Genomic DNA, 13,855 nt, shown 5'->3' on the forward strand with positions numbered 1-13,855 from the left:
AAGTGACCACGTCAGAGTCCCTGATCTGTGACCACCCTCCATCACTGTCACAGACTTTTAGGAATTCAAGATCTGTTGAGTCCAGACTTGGCAGCTACTTTTGTCCCACCCTTTATTTACGTATGATATTCAGTCCAAACAGTCTATGCCAGCTCCTAGTGGAGCAATCCCATTTTTCTCACACATGCCCATCTACTGCCTATTGATAATTTTATCTTTTACCTGGACTAAGGGGTAATTTACAATAGCCGATTAATTTACCAGCACATTTTTGGGCTGTAGGGAAAAAACTGGAACCTCCAAAAGACATCTACGTGGTCACTGTGAAGCAGGTAAGCTCCACCTAGACAGCATTTAGAGTCAGCATTGGACACCGGTCCCTGGAAATGTGGGGCCCAGCAATGACCACACCACCCCTCAGTGAGCTCTAGAACTGCTAACCTCACAGTCCTTATCTACGTTCTAGAGTTTCAGTGGTTGGATAAGTTGTACTTTTTCCAAAGCTGTTGTTTACTCTACTCTTTGTAATAGAAACCAAGATGTGACCTTTGATGAATATCTCGACTGCACATCGCTACTCCCTATTGGCAGGTTTTCCAGAAACAGTTTCATGATGTAGGTCTCTTATGGCCATAATTAACAAAAGGAATGGAACCTATTGAAAAGACATGTCTGAGACCAGACAGGAGTGCTCATCAATTGCAAAGGGAATTAGCTGCAGTATTGTTCAAAAGCCATTTTTCTTGGTAAATTGAGTACCTATATATCAAGAAGAAAGATATTAAGCCTCTCCATTCCTAAGCTAAGCATTCCCCTGACAGCCATTCTCAATAGCTCTTACAGTGATAGCTTAATACAGTCCAAACTGCAAACAGAGAAGTTTGAAGTGAGGGAAAATTAAATCCCTGTCCATTTTATACTTCTGCTGTTTTTATTTAAATCATCAGGCACCTGGCCTCATCATATTTACATGAGCAATGGAAGGTTTTAATTGTGTAAAACATGTCACATTACCAAAACAAGTAACTCATTCAGCAAAATCAGGCAAAAGTGGAGCTTTTTGCAGTTTAGTTTACAGAGCAAAGGATGATGGAGAGCTTGAGACAACTGACTCTTGGCTAAAATCCTTCTATAAATAAATCTTGATTTGTTGTCTTTTGGGTTATTTGCATTGAGTGAAACCAAGGAAATTGCACTAAGTGCAAGAAGAATTAAGCACAATGGTAAATATCATTTAGTCTCCATTTGCGTTTGAAGTTTTGACATGGGATTCACTGAAATTTTATTCGTTGACTTTGGTAACTCTACTGTTTCCACATATTCCAAAATGTTTTAAATTTTATTCATAATTAACTTTTACACAAAGAAATAACAGAACCCTGACCATGACCAGTTGATTCTGACTTGTAACACTTTGAATGGTTGGATTAATTTGGATGATGAGCTGGACAAATGCTTTACTCTTTGCCAGAGCGTAACGAACTGAGACAACCTCAGTGAGAATGAAAAGTCACTTACCTTGGGCTCAGGTCGGAGGGTGCAGAACAGTTAATTGGAGGGATTGGTAGTTTGGATGGCTTGCTCCCATTGTTATTTGGAAGTCTGGTTTTGTTAGTATCCTTAATGCTGTTATTTGGTGGGGCAGCTGGCTTAGATAACTTTTTCTCAGCCAGTGAACATCTGCTTGGTGAACAAAACACTTTGGTGGATGGTGTTATTCCTGTTGTACTGTTTGCATTGGGAGCTAAGGGTGTGTTTTCATCTTCCTCAAGTTCTTCATCCTCCAGGATAGAGGGTAGTTTTTGGATAAGGCCACCATTACGTGTATATTCCAACTACAAAAAAAAAATCAGAATAGGAGAAGGGATTATAACTAAAGGAAAGAAAAACAATTTTTTGGAGCTTCATGAAGTCAACATTCGAATCATTCTGCATGGAAAAAGGCCGTTAGGACACTACTGTCACACTAACCATGAGCACTCATAGAATCATAGAACACTACAACACAGAAACAGGCCCTTTGGCCCATCTAGTCCATGGTGAACTATTATTCCGCTTGGTCCCATTGATATGCACACAGACCATAGTCCTCCATATCCCTTCCATTCATGTATCCATCCAAATTTCCCATAAGCGTTCAAATTGCATCCACCACCTCCGCTGGCAGACCGTTCCACCCTCTCTCCATTCTGAGTGAAGAAATTACCCGTCAGGTTCCTCTTAGACATTTCACCTTTTACCCTTAACCCCTGGCTTAGTCTTGTATCGTCCAAAATCAATGGGAAAGCCTACTTTCTATATTCCTCATAAGTTTGTATACCTCTGTCAAGTCACCCCTCAATCTCCTGAGGTTCAGGAAATAAAGTCCTAATCTATTCACCTTCCATTTAAGTCCCAGTAACATCCTTGTAAATTTTCCCTATACTCTTTCAATCTTATTTATATCTTTCCTGTAAGCAGGTGACCAGAAATGCACACAGTACTCCAGATTAGGCCTCACTAACACCTTATACAAATTCAACATAACATCTCAACTCTTGTACTTAATACTTTGATTTATGAAGGCCAATTCTCTTTATGACCATGTCTACTTGTGTTGCTACTTTCAACAAACTTTGGGTCTGTTTTCCCAGATCTCACTGTTCTACCACACTCCTCAGTGCCCTACTGTTCACTGTAAGTTCCATCCTGGTTTATTCTTTCCTGGTTAATTCACATAACTCCACACTTATCTGCATTAAATTCCATCCACCCTTTTTTTCACCCTATTTTTCCAGCTGTTCCAGATCCCACTGCAACCTTTGATAGACTTCCTCACTGTCCACTACACCCCAAATCTTGGTGTCATCCACAAATTTGCTGATTCAGTTTACCACATTATCATCCAATTCTTAGAGATAAGTTACAAACAACTACGCACCCAGCACTGAACCCTGTGGCACACCGCTCACCACAGGCCTTCAGTCAGAGAGGCAACCATCTACTACCACTCTCCAGCTTCACCTGTGGAGCCAATGTCTGACCTAATTTATTACCTCATCCTTAATGCCAAGCGACTGAATCTTCTTGACCAAGCTCCCATGCAGGATCTTATCAAAGGTCCTGCTAAAGCCCATGTAGACAATGTCCAGTATCTTTTCCTCATCAAACTTCCTATTAATTTCCTCAAAAAACTCTATAAGATTGATTAAATACTACCTATCATGCATAAAGCCATGTCGATTATTCCTAATCAGTCCCTGTCCATCCAAATACTTATATATCTGGTATCTTAGAATACCTCCCAATAACTAACACACTACTGATGTCAGGGTCACTGGCCTAAAATTTCCCAGATTATTCTTAGAGCCTTTCTTAAACAATGGAATAACATTAGTTATTCTCCAATTTTAAATACCACTGCTAGGGTCCCTGCAATTTCTGCACTTGCCCCCCATGGGGCTCAAAGCAACACCTCGGAGATTTATCCTTCCTAGTTTACTTCAAGACAGCAAGCACCTCCTCCTCTGTAATCTGTACACGCTCCATGTCTTCATCACTGTTTTGTCTTACTTGCATAGACTGCGTTGGTCTTCCATTTAAATACAAACGCAAAAAAAGCCATTTAAGATCTCCCCCATCTCTTTCAGCTCCATACAGAGGTGACCAGCCTGATCTTCAGAAGGACCAATTTTGTCCCTTTGTACTGTATACCACATTGCACTCCAGCAGACACCTTCTGTTCATTTCCTTAAGGCACCTGAATAATTTTGTAGCCTCCCCACTGAGCTCTTTTCCACTCAGTCCAAAATAACACTAATAAAACCCAATTATAAACATGAGAAGGAGGAGTCCTGAGGAAGGGCCTCAGCCCAAAATATCGACTGTACTCCTTTCCACAGATGCTGCCTGGCCTGCTGAGTTCCTCCAGCATTTGTGTGCGTTGCTCATAAAACCCAGTCATCTCAGCCATTGCCCCACGGTTGGTGACCAGGGACAACATTAACTAATTCATCCAACAACATCCCAAAGTATCACTGCACAGAAGGTAATATAAATTGCTGTACAGATATCATTGCAGACTCAAAAGTGTGACCCACAAAGGAAAGTGCCTAGACAATTGCTGGAGTGACCCACAAAGGAAAGTGCCTAGACAATTGCTATCATGTTTCAGAATGGGAAATGCTTGTTTCTAAACTATAGCTCCAAAGTAAACAGCCCTACACAAACTGATTTCTCAGCCAATTTGCAAAATTTCAAATTTGACTATCGGGGGGAAGCGATGGCTGATTCTGTGAAATAATGTGGTACGTCATTCCATTTTAAAATAATTAATGTTTGTTATAAATATTATGTTAAAAATTAATTAGGGCACATAATGTAGATCAGATAATTATTATTATTATAATATCCCTGAAATCTTGCACAGCCTCTAGCCTTGGGCTTAGGCAGGGGAGAAAATTGGCCATAGTATCATTGAAATAATGATTTAATGACAAAGCTAAGTCTTTTGAATCTAAAGCAGTATCTCTGAGGGAATAATATGCCCATGACTGATTAATCCCATCATCAACGCAGAAAGGCTGAGGCATTTCTTTGCTTTGAAGTTTTTAAATGCAGACTAATGCGGCAGCTTAAAAGTAACAGAAGGTTTTCAGTTCACACTCTTCCTATCTCTACTGCTTTGCCTTCCAACCCTACCACTTCACCCCACCCTGCTGTGGAGGAATTAGTCTTGGATTTAGATTGGATATTAAAATCCCTTGTAAACTAGTATTAGGCTGAAGTGAAGGCAGCCAGAACGATAGTGGTAAGGACGGTGTCATTCTTGGGGCTGCAAGGGATGGTTCATCTCCAAGAGCTCTCAGATGAACAGCTCCCCGATCAGCAGGGGGCACAGGGCTTGTTCTGCATCCTTCACCTTTGGTGTCAGAAGTCTATTTCCTCAGTATGATAAAATCATACACTTTGTACGCATGATCGCTGATCTAGAGGCACTGTCTGCAAAACTCAACCTCAGCTGTCAGCCAGCAGAGGTACTGACTGCATGAAAACAAAGCTGGACTCTCAATTGGTTCATAAGGGTGACAGGTTGTGTACTTTTTGATGAGTGTAGAAAATTGGCAATCCATATTTCCTCTGAGAATTTGATGTGCCTCCTTCCAGACAGGTGGGGGGGGGGAACAGACAGTGGGGGTATGCTCTACCTATTAAAATATCCCAATGGTGTGTGTCTCAAATAGCCTCTGACAACTAAATCCCGTTCCTGGCCTTCGTGTGTGGCTTAACTACTAAGCCCGACAGAACCGATTCTACTGACAGGAGAAGGGGCAAAGGCAGGTTACCGGTGCCTTAAAACCAGTCACTTCAAACAGATGGGGGTTCATCAGCTGTGGTTGGCAGCTCATCCAGGAGAAGGAAAACTCTGATCTCAAACTTCCGCTGCCTTGTAGCTATACCCACTTATGGGGCAGGCTTTGGGAGTAAACCTTGAGGAAAAATCCAAAGCTGGAGTCCCAAAGACAGTTCTATGTTGAGTTCAATGCTAACTGACAGATTCTTTGATGCTGCTAGTACCAAACTGTATCTCTGTCTGCCATTCCTTTGGATTCATCAGCTGTGTGGAGAGGGGGAGTCTACTTCATGCTCTCCATATTGTATTGGCCTGGCTTGAATACTGACTTCAGCTTGCAGCCTCCTTCCATATGTACTTCAGGTAAAGGGGTTCCCACAACACAGCAGGGTTGGGAGGTCCAGGATTTAAACTGAGCGATGACAAAGGAATGGCAATGGACTTCCAAGTCAGGAAGGTGTGTCACTTGGAGGACAGCCCACAGCTGGTGCTGTTCAACACACACCGTGACAGTTGACAAGAAAGTTGGTGGTGTTGCGGATAGTGCAGAAGGTTGTCGTAGATTACAACAAGACACATCGATAGAATGCGGAGCTGGGCTGAGAAGTGGCAGATGGAGTTCAATCCAGAAAAACATGAAGTGATTCATTTTGGAAGGTCGAATTAGAATGCAGAATTCAGACCTATCGGCAAAATTCTTCACAGTGTGTAGGAACAAAGAGATCTTGAGGTTAATGTCCATAGATCCCTCAAAGTTACTTTGCAACTTGATTGGATTAAGAAGGTGTGTGGTATTTCAGCTTTCATTATTCGGAGGATTGAGTTCAAGAGCCACGAGACAATGCTGTAGCCCATTAAGCTCGGGTTAGACCACATGGGGTATTACACTCAGCTCTGGTCACCTCATTATAGGAAGGTTATGGAAGTTTTAGAGAAGGTACAGAGGAGACTTACTAGGATGCTGCCTCGATTAAATAGCACGTCTTATTAGGATAGGTTCAGTGAGCTAAATGTTTTCTCTTTGGAGCAAAGGAGAATGAGAGATGATTTGATACAGGTGTACAAAATGATAAGAGGCATAGGACAGCCAGAGACTTTTTCCCAGTTGGAAATACTTACTATGAGAGGGCTGGGTGGAAAGTATAGGGGAGATGTCAGAGGTAGGGTTTTTTTACATAGAGTGGTAGGTGTGTGGAATATGCTACCAGAAGTGATGGTAGAGGCAGATAGATTAGGGATATTGAATAGACTCTTAGGCTATGTCCACACTCGACCGGATAAATCCGTAACCAAAGCTTTTTCTCTTCATTTTGACTCTTCGTCCACACTGAAACAGCGTTTTCCTCCCCTGAAAACAGATATTTTCTAAAACACCCTCCAGTGTGTGTAAATTTGAAAATGCCGATTGTGCAGAGCAGTGTGGAGGGGGTAAACGGATATTTTTAAAAAGGCTGTCGTGATGTGCCGGAACAAATGGCGACAGCGCGGCATTTCATTGTTTTCTTGACGCAACCCCCACACAACCTAACAATTTCAGAACAGACGGCAACGGGACTGAAGCCAGAAGAGTTAGAAATGTACTTACCAAATACTTTGACCCATAGCTTACTGAATAAATAAGTATACTCACTTTGCCCTGTTTTCTGTCCTAGCTTGTATGAAGGTGGTTTACCCATTTATGCAAGTACTTCTCTGACAATAGATTGTATTCTAACATTGTATGGAAATACATGATACACTGATGCAGGCATGTTTTATACTTGTAACAAGGTGCTTTATTAATGCAACAGGGTTCGTCAGTTTTTCAATGTTCGTCATCAGCCGGGTCATATTGTCCGTGAACTCCCTGTCGGTTGCCTTCATACACTCCAGTATTTGTTTTTTTTAGTTTTAAGTCCTCCTGCGTGAAAGCCACAGCAATTCCTGTTAATTTTTTCTAGTCTGTAACTAGACAAATGCGCACTGTTCCTCTTCGCTTGTTTTCTGTGTGTCCTGCACATGCTCAGTAGGAGGAGATTCGCCCAAATATCCGTCTAATGTGGACGGAGAGATTTTGAAAAATGTCTGGTGTGGACGCCTATCGTTTTTACGTGAAACCGGCGTTTTCAAAATTATCCGGTCTAGTGTGGACATAGCCTTAGATATGGATGGAAGAAGAATGGAGGGCTGTGTGGTTTAGATTGCTCTTGGAACAGGTTTCAATGGCTGGCACAACACCATGGGCAACAGGAATGTATATTCTATGTTCTACGTTCCATGTTCTAGGACAGCACTTGTATGGCCGCCATCAAATTTTCATAGCTGGAAAGGATGGTCTGCTTCATGGCTGACAGTTCAGAGTAAACTGAATGCTGTTAGTGGGAAATTTCATTTCTGGTTGAAGAAAATAACCTTTGCCCCTGACCCCTCCTCACCGCCTACCACTAAACAACACCGCCCCCCCACCCCACCTTGCTCTACACCCAAGACACAAGGCCAGAGATCGGCTACTTAAGGCATCAAAGCAGCAGCTTTTCGTGTAGTAGGTAAGCCCTTCAAGTAATGCTGGCTGCTTGTTAATGTCGTCAGTTTCTGGCTGAAGTCAATCAGAGGCAGACGCCCTCTGTTGCCCAGGGGTGACCGTCGATTTGCATTCTAGCTGTCTATGTGATAGGCAAGCAGGGCCATAGTGTTTGATAAAAGGATGCAATACCAAGCATAGAGCCATTGTTTAATGAACATTGTAATATTAGAATATGCCCTCTGGGTACAAGTTATCACATGCCTCTGGTGGAAAAGAACCCATGAACTTTGCTGCTCTACTAGATTGTCCGGCTCCTCCTGGTGTCCATAAATCAGGTGCAGATTTATCAAAATTAATAATCTTCCCGACAAATAAAACACAATACCCTTCAGCTGTGTTTAACTGGACACTGCAGTTTGACATGTGTATGGACAGGCTTACATGTGATAGAAGTCATTTCCTGGTCCGCAGGTTAAAATTGCAACCGCAGGAAGGGACATTTCTATGCTGTCTTTTTAATCTCAAGTATATAAAAGACAGGATAGCTGCCAATAATGATAATTTTCAGGAAATGTAGACACTGTCCCCTTTCAGGGACTTCTACCAGGAATGCAGCTTGTTAATTTTCAGGCAGTGACAGTAAGAAGCCGTATGGAAGACAGTCATTATCAACCTGCCATATATTTTTAAACATCCTCGGTGAATAATTCACAAGAATTGAACCCATTCAGTCTCGTGACCGCTATTTTTAGCAACAGCAATCCCTTCTGGAGTTCAGCAGTAAAAAGCCCAGAGCGAAGGAAAACCTCACTACACGAGCATCTTTGTGAATAAAGCAGTCTTCAATTTATGCGCACTCATGACTTTTTTTAAAAAGCAGGAAAAGGTTTCATTAAATTATTAAAAACAACCCTCCCTCAATTTTTGCAATACAATATATCACCTGGGAGGTAATTACAAGAATCTGAGAATCAGCTCCCCCGCCCCCCCCCCCCCCCCCAACGCTCTGAAAGCAATTGTAGAGAGGCGAACCTGTCTGGGTTATTGATGAGACTGCCGATTATGGAGAGTGCGTGTTGCTATTTTTAGCTCTGAATTTATTGAAGTCCCCGAGAGACTTGCAAAGCTTTAGGACAAACTGCTGTTATTTTAGGCAGCACTACTTATTATTAGAAACGGTCTGTCAGATCTCATTTGAAGCAGAAATACCTTTCAAACTCCCAGCAGTAAAAGCACTTGTACTGTGCAATTATACATTTCTAAATTCAGAATGCTTCAGTTCCCTTTGAAGCCCTCAGACCAATTACAAGAAAATCCTTCAGAATTGTCCTGCCTGGTTCCTCCACCATTATAAGTTATCACTTATTATATATTTTAAGATGTGCTGTCAGTGATGAAAGTGATTAACCACATTTTGTAGTCCATAGGTTTTCTAGTATAGTATGTCTGCATTAAATGACTTTTACCTTTAATTCAATTATTTTAATCATATTCCTTCTACGGAAGGAAATAGCCCAACAAGAACTTGAATTTATATGGTACCATGATTATGAGGAGTAGTCCTTGATGCTTCTCAGCATAAGGAATGAGTGCTGATCCAGGAAGGGGAGATCAGAAGGGATGACAAAAGTTTGGTCAATTCAGCATCTGGTCCAACCGATCCAATGACTCATTCTCTATCAGGTTAGACTACTAGAAGGTGCTGGAGATCTCATTCACAGGGGCTGACGTGTGTAACAAGAATTGGTTGGAGCGGATTGGGAAGGTTAAGCAAAAAATTGCCTGTGGAAATGACGTTCCCTGTCATTAGAACTAGGTCATCAGGTGTGATGTGCTGTAATTGGCCTGTTCCCTGCTCAGCTGCCTTGGTGATCTGGGGGTCCAAGGTGGAGTGGGTCTGACAGCTGGTGGTGTACATTCCCCTCAGAACAGGGGTACTCAGTTGCCCTCATCCTGAAGACCACCTTCATCTGCAGCTGCATCAGGCTATGTGTGGACCTAATGGACGTACATACCAAGTGCCACTACGTGCTGAGTTTCTATCTGTTCCTGGTGCTGTGGAAAATAAGCTTGGCTCTGTTACTGCAAGACACTGAATCAAATGGATAGTGCTGCATTTCCCATCCTCTGTGGAAGAGTTTTTCCAAGTAAACACCTTTGACCGTAAGTCTACCAGACATTGGTGAATGTGGAATGTACTACAGACACTGTGGGACTGGGACACAATGGACTCTGTGAGTTGAGTCCCTGTGCAAACTGCCCATACCATCTGGCAGAATGCCTCATCACCAGAACTCACTCCCAAAGCACCAAGACCTCGCTTGGCTGGTGGTGAGGGGCCCTCATTGTCCGATCCTTCCTATACAGATGACATATATTTTAGATTATATTAGATTATGAGGACACACATTCCTCTTTTATTGTCATTTTGTAATGCATGCATTAAGAAATGATACAATATTCCTCAGGTGTGATATCACAAAAACACAGGACAGACAAAGACTGAAAAACTAACAAAACCACATAATTATAACATATAGTTACAACAGTGCAACAATACCATAACTTGATGAAGAACAGTCCATAGCACATATCACCCCCAATGTAAGCTGATCTCTGTTGTGGAGAAGAGACAGTGACCCACGTGTGGATTTGCTAAGAGGGTCTGGAGATGAATACAAAGGTGTGCATCCTGGTTCATCCCCAGCAACCGTGCAGCAGAGGAATTTCTGATCTACAGGATCGCACACTGAGATGGACATCAAGTGCTGCTGAAAGGTTATCAACTCAGTGACAGATGTCCTTTGGTCTGCCAGCACCGTGAGATGCCAGTAAGGGAATGTCGCCAGCCGGCAAATTCCAGGCTACAGGGTTACATGCTGAGTGATGCCCTGAAGCTCGGAGCAGACGATACTAAGGCTCTGTGCAGAAGGACCACAGTCTAGACTTCTTCTGCCAATGCATATGAAGGTAGTCATCAGGATGAGGGCAACTGAATATCCCTGTTCTGAGGGGAATGTGCACTACGAGCTGTCAGACCCACTCCATCTTGGGTCTCCAGATCACCAAGGCAGCTGAACAGGGAACAGGCCAATTACAGCACTTCACACCTGATAACCTAGTTCTTCCCAGTTAATGACAGGGAACGTCACAGGGAGTCAGGTGGGGAAGGCCTTCAAAGAATGAGAGGGTGTATCATCTTAGCAGGCCCCATGAGTGGTGATGTAGCAGTGGTTTTTAAAAAAAAATAAGTTAACTCCTCTGAATGTGATTACCATGATGTAAGCGTTTTGCACTATTCCTCTTGTACATCATGAACATAAAAGATTCTGCAGATGCTGGAAATCTTGAGCAATACACACACAGAGCTGGAGGAACTCAGGTTTTTATGGAGGGGAATAACCAGTCAATATTTCAGGCCAAGTTCTTTCATCAGAACTGCAAAGAAAGGGGGCGGAAGCCAGAATAAGAAGGCTGAGGAGGGGAAGGAGTACAAGCTGGCAGATGATAGGCGAGACCAGGTGAAGGAGAAGGTGGGTGGGTTGGGGAGGAGGGCATGAAGTAAGAAGCTGGGAAGTGATATGTGGAAGAGATAAAGGGCTGAAGAAGAAGAAATCCAATAGGAGACGATGGGATATCATGGAGGAAAGGGAAGGAGAGGAACTAGAGGTAGATGATGGGCAGGTGAGAAGAAGAGATGGGTTGAGAGGATAACCAGAACGGAGAATGGAAAAAAAGGAGGGAGGGTGAGAGATTACCTGGTTAGATAAATCAATGTTCATGCCATCAGGTCAGGGACTACTCAGATAGAATATGAGGTGTTGCTCCTCCAACCTGAGTTTGGCCTCATCATGGCATAAAGGAGGCAATGGACAGACATGTCAGAATGGCAATGAGAAGCTGAATTGAAATGGGTGGCTACCGGGAGATCCTGCCTTTTGCGGCAGACGGAGTGAAGGTGCTTGACGAAGTGGTCTGCCAATCTGTGTCGTGTCTCACTGATGTAAAGGAGGCTGTACAAGGGTCATAGGATACAATAGATGACCCCAACAGATGCACAGGTGAAATGTCTCCTCACCTGTGAAAGGACTGTTTAGGGTCCTGAATGGTGGTGAGGAGAACGTGCAAGGTGTAGGGGCAGGATAGCACCTGCTCCTCTTGCAGGGATAGGTTACAGAAGGGAGATCAGCAGGGCTGGGGCGAAATCAAGTGGGCAAGGAAGTCGCATTGAGAGTATTACATGGATAAAGTCTATTTTTAAAATAAAGAAAGATTTTGTTCACTTTAGGTTTAAAGTATAGATGGGAAGGAGAAGTGATTTCAGATGGCACTTCAAAAGCACTGGATTGCATTAATGTAAATTCCAGGTCCTTACGATACCATTCAAAAGCAATCATGAGCTGGGCTGAAGTCATGTGGGGAAAGTTGTCAGCAGGGGGCAGTACCAACGAGCCAGGTCGTCCACATCTTTTCCAGCTGACTTCATACACTGAGTGTAAAGCACAGCCTATACTGATGCCTTCTACATTACAATGATGCCTATACTTCAGATGCACATGACCATCTGTAAGATGCTTTTAAAAGGTCATAATGTTTTGTTTTCTGCCTGTTAAGCCCCACAGTGAATAAATCACAAATCAGGAACAGTCTCGGGACTGCTATTTTTAGCAATAGTAATTTCCTCCTGACTTGAGCAGAATGACCTATAAGCTAAAAATAAAACATGCTCACAGATTAATGTTGTGAATGAGCAATCTTCAACTAATGTACAAACAAGACTCTTTCAGACACTTGGAAAAACCAAGGAAGGATCTGAATTATTGAAAGCAAAATGACAGACAGAAATTACAGTTAATAGGAGCCTGTATGATGTAGCAAACATTTCTATTGCATCCTATATCAACATTACAGAGCTCCTCCTGTCTCCCAGTGATATTACAAGCAAAACTGGGCAATTAACATCAGCTGGACACACTTATGTCAATGAAGACAGCTATTGTTTAGAATGGTAATTCTTGATGTCTACATGGGCGGCAGTCACCTGATATAACTCTCTTCTTTGAAAAAAACCGCTAAAATAATAGACACCTTGACTGAAATTGCAGTGGAAAATATTGTATTTTTACTTCCATATATAGATAAATACTGGTTTGGTATTGGGACTGACAGAAAATGTGACATGAAGCTGGGATATTCTGAGATATTTGGCCAGAAGTACAAGAAACATAATAGGGCATAAAAAACAATCCAATAAAAAACCCGTCTGAAGAGATACAGAATTAGCATTCTGTGTCTGACAAAAGACCTGAACTATTAGTTCTGTTTGTCCTCCGGGAATGAAGGGGTTAACATATGAGAAGCGTTTGGCAGCTTTGGGCCTGTACTTACTGGAATTTAGAAGAATGCGTGGAGATCTCATTGAAACCTTTCGAATGTTGAAAAGACTAGATAGGGTGGATGTGGAGAGGATGTTTCCTATTGGGGGAGTATTCAGAACTAACGGGCACAGTCTCAGAATTGAGGGGCGACCCTTTAGAACAGAGGTAAGGAGGAATTTTTTTAGCCAGAGAGTAGTGAATCTGTGGAATGCTCTGCCACAGACTGCGGTAGAGGCCAAGTCTGTGCATACGTTTAAGGTGGAAGTTGATCGTTTCCTGATTGGTCAGGGCATCAAAGGAAATGGCAAGAAGTTAGGTGTATGGGATTGAGTGGGATGCAGGATCAGCCACGATGGAATGGTGGAGCAGACTCGATGGGCTGAATGGCCTAATTCTGCTCCTATGTCTTATGGCCTTATGGTCCTCCTACAGATGCCGCTTGACCTGCTGAGACTATTTGGTGTTTTCTGTTTTTATTTCAGATTTCAAATCAGTAAATGATCACTTTGGAGCATTGATATATTGGCCTTGGCGTGCAGGTCCTTAGCTGCCTGAAAGTGACAATGCAAGTATGTAGTTTGATAAGAACGTTTACAGTATACTTACCTTCCTCGGTTGAGGTGTCGAGTATAAAAGATGGCA

At 42.6% G+C, this 13,855-nt stretch overlaps 1 protein-coding gene across 1 annotated transcript in view; it reads right to left on the reverse strand.

The window, feature by feature from the left end:
- The window catches only part of kcnh3 (potassium voltage-gated channel, subfamily H (eag-related), member 3), a 636,348-nt gene that overhangs the window by 34,219 nt on the left and 588,274 nt on the right, over positions 1-13,855 (reverse strand). Inside the window, exon 12 of the mRNA XM_072259611.1 lies at positions 1,519-1,835. Coding sequence (XP_072115712.1) covers positions 1,519-1,835 — 317 coding nt within the window. The remainder of the gene's footprint in view (positions 1-1,518; positions 1,836-13,855) is intronic.

Source organism: Mobula birostris, chromosome 6 (assembly GCF_030028105.1).
Source record: "Mobula birostris isolate sMobBir1 chromosome 6, sMobBir1.hap1, whole genome shotgun sequence".
Taxonomy (NCBI): Eukaryota; Metazoa; Chordata; class Chondrichthyes; order Myliobatiformes; family Myliobatidae; genus Mobula; species Mobula birostris.